Source organism: Rosa chinensis, chromosome 3, assembly GCF_002994745.2.
Source record: "Rosa chinensis cultivar Old Blush chromosome 3, RchiOBHm-V2, whole genome shotgun sequence".
Taxonomy (NCBI): Eukaryota; Viridiplantae; Streptophyta; class Magnoliopsida; order Rosales; family Rosaceae; genus Rosa; species Rosa chinensis.
In genome coordinates this window covers 8,632,034-8,651,408 of record NC_037090.1, presented here as the reverse complement: position 1 = coordinate 8,651,408, position 19,375 = coordinate 8,632,034, and the positions used below count along the sequence as shown (strand labels likewise).

The following is a 19,375-nucleotide window of genomic DNA, read 5'->3' as shown; positions in this document are numbered from 1 at the left end:
TGAAGAAATATGGAGAGGAAATGGAGAGACAAAGAAGATGAGATGGATGAAGGAAGGTGTTTTAGAATGAGAGGAGAAGGTGTTTATATAGGGAAGAAAAAGAAGAGTGAAATGATGAGATGAAGAAAAATAATGAAAGTGGAGTATGAGAATGGTTTGTAAAATATGTAAAAGATGAGGTAATGATGAAAGCAAAGCATGAAGGTGAAGAAATGTGGAAGTGATGATGATCTTTTAGGGTAGAAAAATTGTATCCAAGGAAAAAGAAATGCTTTCTTCATATGGGTGGGAAACATGAATATGTGGTGTTGAGCTGTTTTTAGGTCAGTTTCTTCCCCTTTATTCCTTCAATTATTTCTCCATCAAAACTTCAGAATGAGCCTTCGACTTCTTCATAAAAAATGTTCCACTATGAGTGTATATCATCCTCACAAATTTTCAGAGCTTTATTCCATGTGGTTGGGCCGGAAATGCTGCTGGACCTCTTACAGGTCCAGTTTTCCTGTTTTGCTTCTGTAGAAAATTGGGCTGATTGTTTGAAGGCCTTCCACTCATATTTTTCTCTGGCACTCTTCATAAGAAATGATCCTTTGGGTGTCTAGAATGGATCTGGAGAGTTTCAGCTCATTTCGAGTTCATTTGGTCAGGTGGCCGCTCCTTCTTCCTTGCTTGGCTCTGATTCTCCTAGCCGGAGTAAGAAAATATTCAAGGTTGACTTTTTAGTGCATTTTCATTCTTCTCCATCATTTCTAGGTAATTATGGACGTAACACTCATTTCTTTTTCATCTACTCCAATGTACCTAAAAATAGAAATTAAGTTAAAAATCGATTCGTTAAGGAATAACTAAGCAAAATGTGAGAAATTAACATTTAAAATATCACATTAAAATGCGCCTATCAACGAGATGCTTGAATATTTTTCTATTGCATTCTACATATTTTTTTTTATGATGAATGTTGACATACTTTAGGGTTTCTTTTAGTTGTCTAAAACAAATAGATTTTCAGTCTAAATTCTTTAATGTATCAATTAATTGAAGTTGATTAGACGGTTGCATGTCTAATGCATATGTGTACACTACTAGAAATATGCCTTATGGGGACAGCCATTGTTTCATGGCCATTGATGATATTAGGAACAGATTACTGTGCCTGTTGGTCTTTAGCTACAGATTTGATGTCCGAGGCGATTTGTACCGACTCCATTTTGATTTGATCCCAATTGAGCTCCACAGAAGCTGTCCGTGGCATATGAGAACAAGATTCATGCGCTGCTCTTTATCGGCAGCAAATCCTCTGTCCCTAATTTCCTGTCTCCATCCCTGTGACCCATTCAATTTATGACACCTGTCCATTTTAATTCGTAGAACTTAAGTCCGTCAAGTCTTATGTTTCGGTTTCAGTTAACCATTCAATATCATTTTTATCTGGTTTGCAATCTCTCAGCTCAGGTGCTCCAGGGCGTTCGGCGCTGCTCTTTGGGTCACTTTCATCGGCGGCATCATCATGTTCAAGAATCTTCCGAGGCATCAGTTCGGTAATCTGCAAAGCAAGATGTTTCCAGCTTATTTCACCATGGTGGGGATTTGTTGTGCCATATTGGTGGCTTCGTTTGGGTATTTGCATCCATGGAAGTCTTCCATTGTAGCAGACAAGTACCGGCTCGACCTTTCGCTTTCTTCCTTCTTCTTCAATCTCACCAATTTGTTCGTCTTCACGCCCATGACTATTGAGATGATGAAGCAAAGGCATATAAGGTAGAGAGGGAAACCAATATCAGAAGGTCCACGATTTTGCACCAAACTCAATCCATGGCTGTCTCATCCTCTCTCTGCAACATCCTCTCCTTCCTCACACCCTCAAAGCCCCCATCACAAGCCAAACCCCCACCACCCCATCTCCATCTCTCCCAAACCCAGAAGCCCAGAGAGGCAGAGACACCTTCGTCCCTCTAGTCACCCAACCTGGTCCTTCTTTCTCTTCTTCCTCTTCGGAATTGGAGTCCGTCATGAATGCCTCTTTGGCTTATGCCAACACTATCTTCTTCAAGTCGGCTTACAATGTCCAAGTCATCGTCGACGAGGGTGAGTCTGAGGAGCGCCTGCTCAACAGGTTCATGCGAGAGGTGATGTGAGCTGACGTCATCTAGGAGGTTAAGAGGGAGGAGGCCGGTGTACTTCCAGAACACACAAGATGAGAAGAAGCTACAATGGGAGAGTTCCATAAAAGGCAGTTATTAACGGTGTTAAGAATAGATTTGTTAAAGTAACAAGTGTCATAAATTGAATGGGTCACAAGGATAGAGACAGGAAAATTAGGGACAGAGGATTTGTTGCCCTCTTTACCAAATTCTGACAATAAACATTTTCCTTCCCTTGTTTTATAGTTTCTTATTTGCCATTACTTTGGGCTCCGTGGCTAATGTGTACCCACCAATATTTTAAAATTTTTCTTTCTTGTCCGTGCCCATATGTAAGGATGGCATTTTAACCCATGGGTATGGGTACCCGTGGGTATTTATTCCATATGGGTATTTTTTTTATGGGTATCGGTGCCCATTTATGAAGTTTGGGTGGGTATGGGTATTTTATAAAATTCCCATTATAGAAACGGGTGGGTATGGGTATTACCCACGGGTACATAAAGTTTACTCAATACCCAAAATCTATTCACTTCTTTTCTCTCTCCGATTCTTCTCTACTCTCTATCTGATTCTTCTCTCTCCTTTCAAACCAGCAATCTGGCCGGAGATCGGCTACTCCGGCATCTGGGGTTGAGAACGTGGTGGATTTCGATATGTAGTTTCAATTGTTAGGAAATGTAGTTTCGATATATTGGCATAAATGGGGTTTGATCCGTTAGGATCAAGCCGTCCGATCGACTTGTAGATTTGATATATTGATCGTTGGATCTTAGTATAATTTTGAGATGATGATCCTAAGGGAGATCCGTGAGGATCCGACCGTTGGATCGTCATATAATTTTGTGAGGATGATCCAAAGGCGATCTGGGACGATGCAACCGTTGGATCTTCATATAATTTTGAGAGGATGATTCTACATGCGATCTGGGACGATCCGACCGTTGGATCTTCGTATAATTTTGAGAGGATGATCCTAAGGGCGATCTGTGAGGATCCGACCTTTGGATCGTCGTATAAGTTTGTGAGGATGATTCTAAAGGCGATCTGGGACAATCCAACCGTTGGATCTTCATACATTTTTTTGAGAGGATAATTCTACATGCGATCTGGGACGATCCGACCGTTGGATCTTCGTATATTTTTCAGAGGATGATCCTAAGGCAATCCGTGAGGATCCGACAGTTGGATCGTCGTATAAGTTTGTGAGGATGATTCTAAAGGCGATCTAGGACGATCCAACTGCTGGATCTTCATATAATTTTGAGAAGATGATCCTAAGGGCGATCCATGAAGATCTGACAGTTGGATCATCGTATAATTGTGAAAAGATGATTCAAAAAGTGATCCGTGAGGATCCGACCGTTGGATCATCATATAATTGTGATTTGTATGCTAAGTTGAGACCGTATGTGATTAGGTGCTTGACTGAATTGCATTGAACGATCATTTGTGATTTTGTGATTTTGGCTGTTAGAGAAGACGCAGCGGGATTTAGAGGTGAGTAAATCTCACATGGTTCATTTACGAACCGAATTTTATTATTTTACATTTAATCGCCCAGTTGTGAAAATTGTTTTACGGAAATAAATATTTGTTTTAAACTTATTGCTTCCTCATGACTAAACCAAAAATTTCTTTCTTAAACAATGTCTCAAGTATTTGAAATACTCAATTGACAATGAAAATAAAAAGAATAACAAAATATATTTTTGTCAAAAAAGGAAAGGAAAAAAAAACTGAAACGATTGAAAATAGACAAAAAAAAAAAAAAAAAAAAAAAACCCTGCCCATATTCAAAACAGGTAAATGGGTGGGTATGGGTTTACCCGTTTAAAAATGGGTTGGGTAAATACACATACCCTCGAATTATTTGATGGGTATTACCCACAAACTATTATTTGGTGTGTATTACCCAGCGGGTATTACCCAATGAGTGTAAATACCAACTCTACCCATATGGGTTCCACAAAGCAAAAAAAATTGGTCCTAAACCCTAAACCATCAGGCTCGGCACAATGGAATTGTTTTCTACTTTTATAGCAACCAACTATTCCCTACAAATTTTTTCAAATTTGTAAAAGATGAAATGATTAGAGAGTTTAGTGTGGTCGTTGTGGCCATCAAAGAGATGATCTGAAGACCGAAAATGGCAGAGAGTGAGTGTAATACCCGGCATTGAGTAGTGAATAAAGAATCTGTGAGCCCCGAATATCGAGCTTAAGTGACATAGTTCGATTATTTACTTATCGATCTCAATATACATTAAAGCACGCGAGAATATTTTCAGAACTTTTCACAAAGTGAAATCTCCAGTTTAAGAGTTGGATAATTAAGTACACGACATGACGAGTTCGTGGAAATTTTCGGCGAATTTTCCGAGTACTCGAGCTATTTAAGGTGATTGTTCGAAGTTGTGGAATTTAAGAAATTAAATCAAGAAATGGAAACTTGGTGGAGTGATGTGAGCCGTTGATCCACTCATCGCTTGATCAGGACCGTCCATTGTTAAATGGACCTATCTACATATATGTGTGGATCAGATCAAGGGGGTTATGAGTTTGGTGTTGACACATAGCAAAATCGGGAGAGACCGAGAGGCTTCCGGGAGAAAAAAGAAAAGAGAGAGAAAAAGAGAAACTTCGGGGGGAACCGCCTCATCTCTCTCTGGAGGTCTATCTGAAAGTCTCGGGAGGAGAAAGAAAGAAACGGAGGGGAGATGGTTTGTCAAAATAAGAAGAAAACCCATCCAGGGGCGGTTCTTGATCGCTCCCAACTCCGTACCAGCTCTCCTTAGAGGATAGATGGAGAGAGAGAGAGATAGACAGAGAGAGAGAGAGAGAAGGTTTCGGGGATTACGTAAAGACAAAAAAAGAAAGGGCCAGGATGTTACAGTGAGAGAGAGAGAGAGAGAGAGAGAGAAGACGTCTAGATAAGTCTTATGAGACTTGGCCATTTTGGAGACTTTTTTTTTAGAATAACCATTTTGTGGACGGATCAGAATAAATAGTATTTTTTAATTTTTTAATTTTATTCTTTTTAAATAGAGGTATTTTATAAGGGTCATTGACCAAAAGCACCAAAATAAGCAAAAGTTACCCCACTTACCCCAGCAATAGATTTTTGTTCCTAGATACACAATTTAAGCTCAAATGACCATTTTGCCCTCAAACTAATTAAAAAATTACCCACTGCCATTCTGTCTCCTCTCTCTCTCTGGACGCCAATACTCTCTCTCTCTCTCTCTCTCTTCCCCCGCCCTCCCCGGCCTGCAAAGCCCCGACGCCAACTCCACCTACTACCAGAGTCGGGCCGGCCACCATGGCGTCGTCACAAACTCTCTCTCTCTCACCGCCGTCGACCTCGACTGCAGTCGTCGTCAACAACTACATCTCCGACCTCGGTCTTCTTGATATCGTTACTCTCTCTCCGGTGAAGGATTAGGCAGGCGACATTAGAGTGGGTTTCGCAACCGGTGAAGTCCGATCCGGCCACATTGGAGCTGGTTTCTACCTTTTCGTAGCCTGTGTAGTCCGATCCCAGTGGCCGCAAAGCCGACTGCGGCGTTTCGATTGACGAGCAGCATCACCACCACCTCAGGCCAGAGATCAGCGACTGTTTCGGTGTTGGGCTCCGGCGTTGAAGTCGGCTACTACGCTTGCAGTCTCGTCGGAACGGGTGTTCAGGCCAGTGGTTCGAGCAGGTGAAGGTGTTGCGATCCCTTTAGTAGCAAACCTGCAGACTGTTGCTACAGTTGAAGGTGAGAGAGATAGGTGGGTACCCAGATCATTTTCTGGGTGGCCGATCATTTTTTTTTTTTTTTTTAAGTAATGGGACAAAAAAATAGGGGAAAAAAAAGTTTTGAATGTCTATTGGGAGGAAATAAACGTCTATTGGGGAGCAATATACGTCTATTGCGACGTCTATTGGGGGCCAATACATGGCTAATAGTCGTCTATTGGGGGGCAATACATGGCTGATAGTCGTCTATTGGGGGGCAATAGACGTCTATTGGGGGCAAAAAAAATTTCCGGTGGTTGGTAGCCGGTAATCGGAATCCGGCGGCCGGTGACCGGATTCTGGCGAAAATTGGCCGGATTCCGGCGAAGTTGGCCGGATTCCGGCTGCAGGTGACCGGACTCCAACGAAGTCCCCTATGGTTTCTCTCTCTTCCATTCTCTCTCTCTCTCTCTCTCTCTCTCTCAGAATCAGAGTGCCTTTTTGGATATAAACAGATACACACAGATAAACGTCACCCCAAATACTTGGCATCCAGTTGTTGCAATTGTGGTTCATTTAAGTAAATCCTAGTGACATATGGAAAACCCCCGAAGAAGGTTACTTTAATTTAAAAATTAAAACACAAACAAAGACGAACAATTTTCTGGTCTTTTAAGTTACAAAGGTGAGGGTAAAATGGTATTAAAAAAATAATAAGAACAAAAAAAAAAATCTTAATGGGGTATTAGAGAAGACCTCCTTAGAGTGTTTTGGATAAGAGGGAATTAAAAAAACTTAGTGAGGTAAGTGGGAAAAAAATCTCTAAAAATGGTGTAAATGGACAAAAACTCATTTTATAATACCTCATTATCATAAATTAATCCCATTCTGTTTATGCCAGTCGAACTTGTGACTAGATGGGTTTTGAGAACAAACTCAAGGCCTCCAAGCCACATAGCGACGGCCACGCCATCCAATATTTAATATTTAATGGAAAGGAAAAATTAAAAAGTGAATGGGCGCGCCGAACTGTCATCTTAAAACCAAAAATATAGTCCGTACGGACCCAAGCATTAATTAAACCGAGCCCAACTACCAGCCGACTCCTTCCCAACTCCTCCTACACGTACACACTTTGAGTAATGACATATATATATAGTTTGATAGAGATATTAGTAACCTTACTGTAAGATGTGGCCAGAGATGTTTCAAATTAATTAGAGTGATCAAAGAACATGCATTTTGCTTAAAATTATTCTCGTTAGGTTTAACGGAAATTGTTGAAATCATGTTCCATGGTGGAGAGTATTTTCAATTTTATTGATGTAATGGACCCAAAGGGGTAAGGAAACTTGGAGAAACTCACCCCACTCCCCTATATAATCCCCATCCGCGTTGCCCCTTCACTCACTCAAGCTCTCCCAAAACAAGTGATTACATACCCATTCCAAGCTCATCATCCTCCGAGTGCATTATGGCTAGCTCTAATGCTATGAAGCTTACTTTGGTTGCTCTCTTGTGCGTGGTGGTTGCTTTGCCCATAGCCCAAGCCATCACATGCGGCCAAGTGGCGAGCAACGCTGCATCTTGCACAACCTACGTGAAAAGTGGCGGCGTTGTCCCTGCCGCTTGCTGCAACGGAATTAGAAACCTTAACGCCATGGCCAAGACCACCGCTGACCGCCAGGCTGTCTGCAATTGCCTCAAACAGATTGCCGGTGGCATCAAAGGACTCAACCCTAACCTTGCAGCTGGGCTTCCCGGCAAGTGTGGAGTTAGCGTTCCCTTCAAGATTAGCACCTCCACCAACTGCGCCACGTAAGAACATATACTACTCGATCGTTGGCAATTGCTTTTAGTTTGTCTGTTGTACTTGCTTTTCCCAAATGGAACCTGAAGTTAATTTTTTGTTTTCTTCTTTTTGATGTTGCAGCGTGAAGTGAACTTCTCAAGTGATAATGTCGACTGTCGAGCGTTAAATAAAGTGTGGGTGATTATATCCACAGTGATAGTATTACCAAAAGTTAATCGATCTATATGTCATCTATTAGGTTATGAATTTACGTTCGATGTAATACCCCTCTATGAAATTAAGAATTTAAGATCATGCTTTTGCCTTATTTCTTTGTTTATAATTATACTTGAGACAAGCTAGCTTTCCATCTCACTCCCAATGCACTTTGTATTTGAGATAAAGAAAGCCTTTGAATGTATTCTCTTTTTGTCTTCCAGCTAGTACCTCAAATCATATTAACTCAATCTCACTTGTAATTCATAGGCTATTATAAAAAATGGGCATGTTAGACAAAGCAGTCAGAGAATGAAGAGAGACTTGTTGCCTCCCAATTCAGTGAACGAAAATGGTCCATTTTTATGACATTAATAAAAAGGGGAAGAAATTGACATCCCATTTTTTACAAACTACACCCGCTCTATGAGTAAATTTTTAAGTGGATATGTACATGGAGGGGGAATGTAATTTGTAAAAAATGAGCATCAATTTCACTCTTCAACAAAAATTGTCATTTGCCATGTAAAATGTGCATCACTCTTTTGTTTATGAATTTATTATAAGATTTCACGTGCAATATATTTGTAACTCCATCGATTATTCAAAGAGCTTTCTAATGTTTGTCAATATATCTTAAATTTTTGCAATGTTACACAAAATTTCATAACATTCACAATATTTGGTAAATGAAGGGTAATGTAAACAATTCGTCACATGGAAAGAGACGGTCATTTTTTTATTAAAAGTGATACTAATTGACTACCTTTTTGGATCACGACTTATGTGGCCCAACTGTTAAGGTAATAGATGATGACACAGATGAATTGAGGAATGAAGATCATGCTAGCACAGCAGGCCCAGTCTGAGGCACATCAAGCCCAAGCTCTGCACTCATCACACTCATCAAGCCCACGCGAGTAAGCATCACTGAGCTAGTGTCAAGGTGTTATGCTTGAGAGAGATTCTTACGTAGAACAGACGTACCATGTATCTGGTAGAGCAGACCAATCACTGCATATGCAAGGGGTGTTTTGGGTATTCATTTTAATAAAGTAAGGATAGTTTCAGAACACACTTAAAAAATTTTAGATTTTGATTGGGCAGCCTCACGGCCATATAGTTCGTCTGCCCCACATAAAAATTTCTATATGCGTGATCAACTGTACTGCATGACTGCTGAGGAATGCACTGCATCATGATTGTCAAGATCTGCTTCAGTTTGTTACACCAGAAATAGAAATCCAGTAGTATAAATAGTTAAGCTTAGCCAATTTTCAGTAAGTTGCAACCATTTTGTACGATTACCAAAACTCTAATACCAGTTGCTTCTCATTTTCTCTCTACTTTTCTTCGTCTTCTACCTCTCAATTTCACCATTGTTCCTTTGTCTTTAAGCTTTCATTACTGCAACCATGAGTTTTAGCATTAACCACATCATTTAATGATAACATATTGATAGAGTAATATTCGTATCACATGATCTACCACATAAGGTGCGATTTAGGTGATATCAAAGTGTTTACATATAATTAAATATATTTTTAAAATTGTCACACGTGTTGAAACTTAAAAAACAACGTCAACTCATTCCCTTAATTCCCTTGGTCCGTAGAATCAGATTTAATTCTTTTGTGAAAAAATAGGCGGTGGAGACAAAGTTTCTAGTTAAGGATATTTATTACCTAAGGTGCTAAACAACAAGTATAATTAACAGAGTTCGATCTATATTACAGTGCCGAGCTAGCCAGCTCCCAACTAATACCATCCCATTTCGTAAGCACATGTACGCGTCTTTCTTTCACTTCCCACATTTTCTTATATAAACCACCATACCCAAGTGTTGATGGCATTGGCAGATCACACAGTTAGCCAGAAATCCAGAAACACTATAAATAGCTAGGTCCGGCCTTCCCTACCGAGATATTCATGACAAGTTCTATAGCCTCTAGGTTGGCTTTCGTGGTCCTCGTGTGCCTGGTGGTTGGTGCACCGTTAGCGTCCCACGCGGTCACATGTGGCCAGGTGTCAGAAAGCGTGAGACCATGCACAATTTACCTGAGGAATGGTGGGACCGTCCCTGCACCATGTTGCAATGGAGTCCGGTACCTTAGCAACTGGGCTAAGACCACCATCGACCGCCAGTCCGTTTGCAGGTGCTTGGTTGCAGCTGCTCGAAGCAATTGTGGACTCAAGCTTAACCTCGTGGCTGGTCTTCCAATCAGATGTGGTGTTAGGCTTCCTTACACGATTAGTCCGGACACCAATTGTGACGAGTACGTAATTAAAGATTAATACTTTATTATTCTCACTCTCAGTTTATCACATATAATATTCATTTTTATATGCTTTAAACTTCATTGACAAATAATTTTAAAGATAACAAGGTATAATAACTAAGAGTGTTAACACCTCTGCGGCTCTAAAGAAACCAAAAACCCTAGAACCAGTCTTTCTCTTCCGGTGGCTCCCGCCTGAGGCAGGCCACTGGCATCACCGCAGTGCGTGGTCCTGTCGCGCGGGGAGTTTCGTTGCTATTGCTTGGAAGGGCTGTTTGGGAATTGTCGATTGAGACTTTGGCAAGGTGGTTTTGGCAGTGCAGTTTGGTGTGATGTCTCCATGGCGAGGTGGGGTGTTGGATAGCGCTGGCACTTCGTCAACAGTGCAGGTCTCGTGGATGAGTGGGTTGTAGGGATGCTTGATCTTGGCGGTGCGGTTCGAGGAGCCACAAGTTGTGGCGGCTCGAGGAGCGGCGTTGTCATGGCGACTTAGTTTGGTGGAGGGGCTGTACGCGTATCCTTGGCGTGATGAAAATGAGACTGGGCTTGGGCCAGGCCATTCTGGCTCGGTTTGGGTTGGCTTTCTTTGTGTTGTTCTTTTAGGCTCCTATTTGTTTTGTTTTTCACTTTCTCACTATCTCCTATTGTTTTTAGGTAGCTTGGCACTCTATTGTGCAACTATGAGTTTTACCTTTGGGCTTACTTATTTACTATGTTATTTCATAGTGAATAGGCTTGCATAAATAAGTGAACATGAAAATTATCAAATGATTGAACCTAATCTATGTATTGTTGTGGTACTACAACAAATTTTTTATCTAGCCCATGTCGGTAGAGAAATGATATATAATGGCCATTTCTGGCTTAAATTAATGATATATCAATATGATATTTATTATAAATAAAAAATTATAAAAAACTAAGAGAATTTACAGCAATCGCCTAATTAAGCTAATTCAGAACATATGTTTAATTTTTAATATTAATATTTTGTTACATTTTATTATGAATTGTGATGCAGGGTCCATTGAAGTACTTGAAATCTCATGAAGTGTGCAACAGAATAAAATGGATGTTTGTGAAGTACATCCTTATCATGAAGAATAACTTTGGTCTTATATATATATATGGTTCTTAGAATAAGTCTCTCCACGAGATCTGTATTTCAACTTTCAATTATAATAAGACATATCTTCTAAAAGTAATTTCTATGTATATGACCGAATCTTGAGTGCTGTAAATCAATAATCAACTAGCATGCTAAACGTCAACATATTACTTGTGGTTATATGTCAACTTATACATGTGTATTCAACTACGGTCTACCACTACATGGTTGTAATATACGTTACAACTAGGTACTCTATCGAAACAATTCATTAAGTTATGACGTGGTAGATGTGATCGAGGAGCTCACATTATGGCAACATGATGTGAAGATTGAAGTTAGGAGAAGAAGACATGAAATTTAGGCAAAGAACACAAATCATACTTTTTCAGTGATTTATCCGGCAACTTTTCCTGTGAGCTGCCACTCATGGAGGACTTCTAGTCCAATTATGGAGGACCTCTTCAACATTTTGTGAAGCCAAAACAGTCGAGTTGACTGTAAGCACTTAGTTCCCTAGTGTCTTCGTCCGACTACCAAACAACGTAGTGTCCCGATCATTCTCTTGTAAAGTAATCTTTCACTTTTGATGTGGGTGTCCCTAGTAAATTCGAAAGTGAACAAATATTCTTCCAACCACAAGTTTACATTAAAAATAAACAACGATATATAAGAACACCACAATGAGCCTTTAAAAAAAAAAAAAAAAAAAAAAAAAACACCACAATGAGACTAACACTTCAAGTTTCTGAGCAAAAGGAAAATAATCGCGAACGAGTTCACAACTAAAATTTTGGATGTCTAATATCAACCAAATCAAGGTTAGCAAGGAGACACTTCGTAGCAAGAGATTTACTCTTCAGATAAGCTCAAAATCCAAATAAAACTTTTTCTTTACACTTTGTGCACCAAATTTGTATAAATCACCACGACCTCGTTTTTGACTAAAATGAGACAAAATTCACCAAATCCAACCTAGAGATGCTGACTAAGAGTATGTTTAAATTTTGAAATTTCTAGAGTTTGGGAGGTCGGGTAAAGAGGCAGCTGCAGACACAAAATAACAAACTTTCCAGAATTTCGATTCCCCCTTTGAAAAGGATTTGGGACTTAAACTTCATAATTTTTGAACGAATCTAGTTGGCAAGAATTCTTGGGTAGCTAAAGAAATAATTTCAAAAGTCTTTCTCTAAAACAACCTTTAAACTAGTTTGAGTTTGTCTTCAGAGTCTAGCTAGGCTGTAGAATTTTAGAGAAACCTAAAATGTTCGGACTTTGTAAAACGAAACATTTCAGTCAGGAAAATTCAATTGTTTAAGGTGTAGTCTCTTGACTTACAAAGAAAACATTTTGAGTAATGCAAAAGATGAAAATCAACTTTCATAGTAAGAAGCGAGAATATAAAATGGTTAATATAAACTCTTGGCGTGAAAGAAATGTTTTGAAGTCCTCGACTCAAAACGCAAATGGGCGATCCACGAGGCAATTGTGAAAATAGTCACCTAAACTACTTATACTCGTCTTTCATCTTTTCGTACCTCTGATTCCAAGGTAATGGATGACTCTCCAGGTGAAGCTAGAAGAGACATCGATCCTGGCAAACTACTCTTGACTTGCAATTTCTTCTTTTGAGTCGAGTCTACAAAGGTTCGTACCCAGGTTCTTAATTACTATGTACTTCCTCCAACGAATTTCGTACTGAATTATCAAATTGAAGCATTCGGCACTTCCAAGATAATCATCGTCATGAAGAGAAAACTAACTTGAACTTAGATCCGTCAAGATACGAGACCTTTGGAACGGTTTTCCCAATAGTGGGCTTATGAGCTCACCCATTACGCATAAGTATTTACATTAAACTCTCCTCGACTTTTATTTGCTTGATGACAATGCCACAACATGTAAGTCTACATGTTATGTTGATCGCCTTCCTCCGCATCCTCGCAAAACAAGACACTAACTCAACTTTTTCATCCTTTACTACTCCTTGACATTACCGAATAATCTTCATCGATCCTAACCATTTAATCCAAGTTGCGTCTCACAAGAGGGCACTGCCAACTCGTCCACTTCTTGTATTTCATAGCGTCATTAACTTCAAAGCAATCAAAGATTCCTTAAAATAGAGAAAACTAGTTGCTAAAGTTCAAACATTAAAAATCTTCTCTTGGTTACTTCTTGAAACATTATTGATACTCCCATTCAATCTTAGTATAAGGTTGTGATCTTGTGATTACCAAAATGTGTTAAAATTCTATCGTACTTTAAATCCCTTTTTGGTACTGCAAACTTCCGGCCTTCTAATTTGAATGATGGAAACTTGTGCTTCTCAAATTCTGGCGGATCGATAATGACTTTAAAATAAATTCTAATGGCTCTGCTGGGTGTTTCAACAAAATGACATTGTCATCCCGACGCCCGATTCCTCCAATCTAGTATAATTTTTGTATCGTTCCACCAATTAACAACATGATTACTCAATTTGTACGTGTTTGTGTTGGCACTGCAAGTTTCCTTATCAGTTCGTTACTTTTGAAACACTTGACATGTGTCTACTTCATTCGAAAATCATATTTTCTTTCCATAGAGCCAGGAGCGGATCCAGGAATCAAATGTTGTCTAGGCTAATTATAGAAGTGCATATTTTTTTTTTTTTTGAGGTTTGGAACCCGGTGGGAGGCTCATCCTCACGCCATTATTATTTTCAATCAAAACATACAACGGATGGGACATAAAACCAAACCCCGTAAATTAAAAACTACAAGCATACATTTGTTGTAAAACAACAATAAATTAACTAAATCGTACCCTTCGAGGCCCACTCAATTCAAACTCAGCAATCACAGAATACTATTAACAGCAATCACAGAATACTATTAGTTATTTAGTTACTAACTAGCAGCATTCAGTCGGTAACTAATAACAGTTGAAATACAATTATACAGATATACAAATAATGCATGAAAAACACAAACCAGCACCCCAAAAAAAATTTCACAAAAAAATGTCAAGTAATACAATTATACAAAGCGAGATACATACATAGGCACATAGCAGACTTGAATTACCGCCGGAGCTGAATCCGAAGTGCTGAGTGCGAATGTGCGATCAAGCAAATGAAGGCATGAAGCGACAGAATTCGGAGGTCAGAGAAGAGAAGCTGAATCGAGGATGAAATTGGGGGTTCACGGAGCCGATTTGGTCGAGGAGGAACTGAGGAAGCACAGTGTCCGTAGCGAACAGAATCTGGGAATCTGGGAATCTCGATCTGGGCCGACTGACTGTGACTTTGTGAGAAGAGATCTCAGATCTGGGAATCTGGGAAAACAGAGCATGAGAAGAACCAACCCACAGAGAATCAGAGATGTTATCATGTTAAGAGATCAAAAATTCGAAACAGGGGAGATCGATTCTCGATAGAGGCATAGAGCTTCATACTGTCATACCTCGTTTACGGGAAGCCGGGAGCCCGGGAAGGAGAAAGGTGTGAGTTGCTGTCTTGCTGAGTGCAGACCTGCTGTGAGCCTGTGACTGAGACACTGAGTCAGTGAGTGTGAGTATGTGAAGTGAGTGTGAGGTATTGAGGTACTGAGGCTGCGACTGCGAGCGGTGACTCGGTGAGGAGCAGCTGTTATCGAATTTTTTTTTTTTTTTCTTTGGGCTGGGTATGGGAGATATATATATACCTAAGGGTTTTTAGCCCAAAATCTTGTCTAGGCTCAAGCCCATACAGCCTTCTATGTCGGTCCGCCCCTGCATAGAGCAACGATGGGGAACCATTGCAGTGTGGCCATAACTCGGGAGGAAGAAGGGGAAATCGAGTAAAAATATGAACATCCACTCGTCCAAATGACTATATAGAGATCACTGTCTCACTTTTTGCTTTAACTTTTACTTTGATCTGCCAATATATATTTGTCAATACGTGCAATAAAATATGTAGTACAATAACTTTAATCCATCAATAAAATTTATTATATAACACTAGCATGGAAGTACATAACTCTTCTTTCCCATTTTGCATGTCTCTAACTTACCTTCGTAGGTACCAATTCATCTAAGATAACTTTACTAACTTCTTAGTGCTCAAACCCCAATTCTCCACCGAATACTTTATCAAATTTTCTTACTTAATACATTTGGAACAATTGTGGTCAATTGGTATCATGGCAGCATTGACAAATTGAAATTCAAACAACATATATTGAAGCACCATAGGGAAACTAATTAAACAATTTCCAATGAAGCTCAAAATATCTTTATTTTCCAAAATGGAGTTTAACCAATGGAAAATTCTTTTATAACATCGAAAAATGGATTTGAAAGTAAAATGAAGCAAATACGTATTGCTCAAAACGAACTTTAAACAAGGGAAGAAGGTCAAATACATATTTTGAGAATGACCAAGATTTCCAAGAGTTTGTCTTACCAATTTTGACATTTAAAACATTTGCAAAACACTTTCAAAAACGTTTCAGAACACAGAGTTCTGATACCAAGTTTTTCTATGGCATCCTAAATGAGAGGTCTCACAGTGCTGCGACTTTGAGCTAACTAGAAACCAACATGCCAATTATGACTTCAATTCCCGATACCCATCAACTCGAAATCGTAAGGCCTTTAGGGTTTAAGTTGTTGGTTTGTAAAGTATTTTCTAGAACAAATCATTCAAGCAACCCAAAAACATAAGCGGAAGTAAGAATAAACAACGGGCCTTGGGCTCACAAGCAGGACCCAATTTGAGTTAAATGTAACTAGGTTGCTATATAGAAGAGAGACGCGCCCCAGAGTTACGGATCTCTCAAATTAAATATGTTGAGAAGTAGGAAACAAATAATTTATTAACTTTAAAATTCAACCAAGAGCATTACGACCTTGAAAACAATGATAGTAGTAAACATGTCAAGCCAAACCACGTGCCTCCATTATTTGCTCCTCGACTGTTAGGTAGTAATTATGAACCTAATTTTACAATTTTGCTTGACCTTTGTGTTTATTTGTATATATTTATTATGTTTTCCTTATCATGTTAGGAAATGATGGAGAAGCATGGAAATGCACTTAAAAAGTCAATCTTAGCACATTTTCCTACTCCGGCTAGGAGAAACCGAGCTAGGCAAGGAGGGAGGAGCGTTAGCTTGGACCAATGAACTCCAAATGTGCTGAAACTTTCCAGATCTATTATAAACATCCTAAGGATCATTTATTATGAATAGTACAAGAGCTAGTTCGGAGTGGAAGGCCTTCAAAAGATAGGTCCAAGTTTCTGACGAAAAATGCAAAACCGGCTGTAGGGATTTCGGCAGCATTTTCGGCCAAACCACGGTGACCTAAGCTCTGAAATTTTACTAAGATGATCTAACTTATCGAGGAACATTTGCTATGAAGAAGCTGAAGGCCAATTTCGAAGTATCAGTGGAGATTCAATTGAGTGAAGAAAGGAGAAGAAAGTGCACAAACGGACGAAAAAAAGTCAATGGAGGTCAACGCCAGATTCCTGCGATTGCTGGCCAAAAACTCGCGAGTTACTCAATTAGTCGATATACAATCTTGACTTGTCAAAATTTTGAGCCCTCTGGAACTCCTTTTTCATATACCAAATTTTGACTAATCGAATCCCCTATTTTCTCAAACTTCAATGTGTTCTTACTTTTAATGCTTATAGGTGTTTATGTCTCATAATTCACATTCAAGTTCAAATACCTCATCTATAAATTCAAGATACTCTACTTCATCATTTTCAAGCACACCAAGTGGGGATCACATATCTATTGATCAAATCCTTGAGGATAGTGGTGAAGAAACTCAAGTACCGCCAGAAATTCTAGATCACATAAAGAAATTGGCAGAAGAGTTGCAAGCTAAGATAGATTGGATACCCAATTTAGATGAACCACGCCCCATGAAGGAGTACAAAATACCAACAAGTTCCCAATCATCCAAGTTGCATTTTGCTTCTATTATGTGTTGTTACCTCTAACATAAAACTGTAGACTATTGCAAACTTATCTCTTTTCTTTGGTTTGTCGAATTGTGAACTATACTTATTCCTTTAGGTATAGATGAAGCCAACTTCCGCCTTCAGCTCTTCCCATTTTCATTGAAGGACAAAGAGAAGAAATTGTCGTACAAGTTACCCCCAAGAAGTATCCATCTTCGGAAGAGATGCAAAGGGTCTTCCTCAAATTCAACTTCCTTCCACACAAGTCCAATTCAATGAGGAATGACTTGATGAACTTCCGAGAGATACCAAATGAATCATTCTATGAAACTTGAGAGAGATTTAACGATATAGAATGACGTGTTCCTAATCATGGTCTCTCTAGGCTAGCGATTCTAAGTGTCTTCTGCACCGAGCTTTCACAAGACAGAAGGAGAAGAGTTGACAATACTTGTGTGGGATGTGGTTCTTGATCCTCATCGATTTCATGTGTGACGTCGGCTTCTGGTGATTTTGAGACGTATGGTGTTGCTGACTGATTAACCAATCAAGTTCAAATCTATTGGGGTGTCCAAAGTTTGGGACTTTCGGGGTGGTCAAGGTGGCGGGGATCGTTGGTTATGTTGTACATGCGACTGGTGTGCAAACGGAGTGGTGACTGGCCCAGGGTTAGGCCAGTCCCATTTGGGCTTTGGGCTTCACTGGGCTGCTAAGGTTTTAGTTGTTTATTTCCAATAATTTTGTTTTTTTTTTTAGGGAGCTATGCACTTTTTGTGCACTCTATATGTTTTGTTCTAGGCTTGCTAATTTTAGTTAACGTAAATAAGCGTCGGATGTTCAATGTTTGGACATATGCTTATGTACCACATCTTCTTGTTCTATCTGTAGATGGCAGCAAAATGGCATGTCATGACCATTTGGGCTCGAGATGATCTTTATTAAAAAAAAACAAAAATTTGTTATTTGTTTTACTTCAGATCTAATTATATCGGTCATATTATTTGAATGGGCAATTTTAACACAATGACACAATAGAAAAAAATCTGAATTCGCTTACTTACACACACCATTATTATCTTTTTTTTATATTTTGATTTGTCAATCACACGGTGTCCTCAAAGACTTCCTAGGTCCAGAGACTAATCTGTGCTCGGCGGATCTTTTCAGAACGCTTCCTCCCCCCTGCCCACCAAGAATATATTGGGATTTAACTCCAATAAGCGTCGGCGGGATTCAAACCCGGGTGTGGGGGTTCCACACCTGGAGGCTCTTACAAACTCGACCACCTGTAGTGGTTACTATAAATCCCATCTTATTATGTGCATAGACTTAGGGTTAACTACTTGAATTCACGATTATGATTTATGTGCATAGAGTTGGCAATTCAATAAGATTTTGGCAACTACCTAGGTACGACACCGCAAAATATTATGTGCCCAATGTCTTTAGTCAATCATGTCGATCTAAAACATTCTTTGTAATATGTGGTGAGTTTTTCGGGTTAAGTAATACTATGTGAACCACCTTTTTGGATACTACATGCATCTCATCTTATAGGGCAACTGATGTGACATAGCCGTGTCATTTAATGAAGTTCTCTGAGATGTTGGATTTTGTTCTACATCAGGTGTCACATAAAGTGAGATGCAGGTGACAACCGAAAATGTGATTCACCTAACATTACTTAACCTAAAAAGTTCACTGCATATTATATATGAAGAATAAAATAATAATTCGTGGTCCCAAATTAACATAATTGACTTGTACACATAATATTTTGCGGTGCCGTACTTAGGTAGTAGCAAAATCTTATTGAAGTAGTTAACCCCAACTCTATGCACATAAATCATAATCGGGAAAAACAATGTTTGCGGCCAGCCCATAGATAGTGCCAGAGCAGGACTTCAATCTTAATCGTACACGTGTGATATCAACTCAGATTTGTTGCTTTGTGTACGTTGGTAGGTTAGTAATTTTTTCATTCGTTCGTTTCGCTAATTACTGTACCCTAAACCTTGATTAGAAACAGGATTAACAAGACCCTTCATTAATTGATTAATTTCGTTACATAAATATTCATTCTTTCTGGAATGGTCTGATCTATAAATTCAATTACCAGCTAGCACTAGCATTCAACATGCTCAACCAATCTGTACCAAAGTTTTGAATTCCTGCCCA

The 19,375-nt window shown here is 39.3% G+C and overlaps 2 protein-coding genes across 2 annotated transcripts; both read left to right on the top strand.

The window, feature by feature from the left end:
• Window positions 1–7,258: 7,258 nt before the first annotated feature.
• Window positions 7,259–7,981, top strand: LOC112195403 (non-specific lipid-transfer protein 1). The gene is made up of 2 exons (XM_024335836.2): window positions 7,259–7,679; window positions 7,795–7,981. The coding sequence occupies exons 1-2, from the start codon at window positions 7,336–7,338 to the stop codon at window positions 7,802–7,804; spliced, it is 354 nt and encodes a 117-aa protein (XP_024191604.1). The 5' UTR covers window positions 7,259–7,335; the 3' UTR covers window positions 7,805–7,981.
• Window positions 7,982–9,742: 1,761 nt separating this feature from the next.
• On the top strand, window positions 9,743–11,280 carry LOC112191887 (non-specific lipid-transfer protein 1). The gene is made up of 2 exons (XM_024331364.2): window positions 9,743–10,145; window positions 11,170–11,280. Exons 1-2 carry the CDS (start codon window positions 9,799–9,801, stop codon window positions 11,177–11,179), a joined length of 357 nt encoding a protein of 118 aa, XP_024187132.1. The 5' UTR covers window positions 9,743–9,798; the 3' UTR covers window positions 11,180–11,280.
• Window positions 11,281–19,375: the final 8,095 nt, after the last annotated feature.

Bases quoted from the DNA above. Each gene is read 5' to 3' on its own strand.
- LOC112195403 (XM_024335836.2), top strand. From the start codon at position 7,336: ATGGCTAGCTCTAATGCTATGAAGCTTACTTTGGTTGCTCTCTTGTGC.
- LOC112191887 (XM_024331364.2), top strand. From the start codon at position 9,799: ATGACAAGTTCTATAGCCTCTAGGTTGGCTTTCGTGGTCCTCGTGTGC.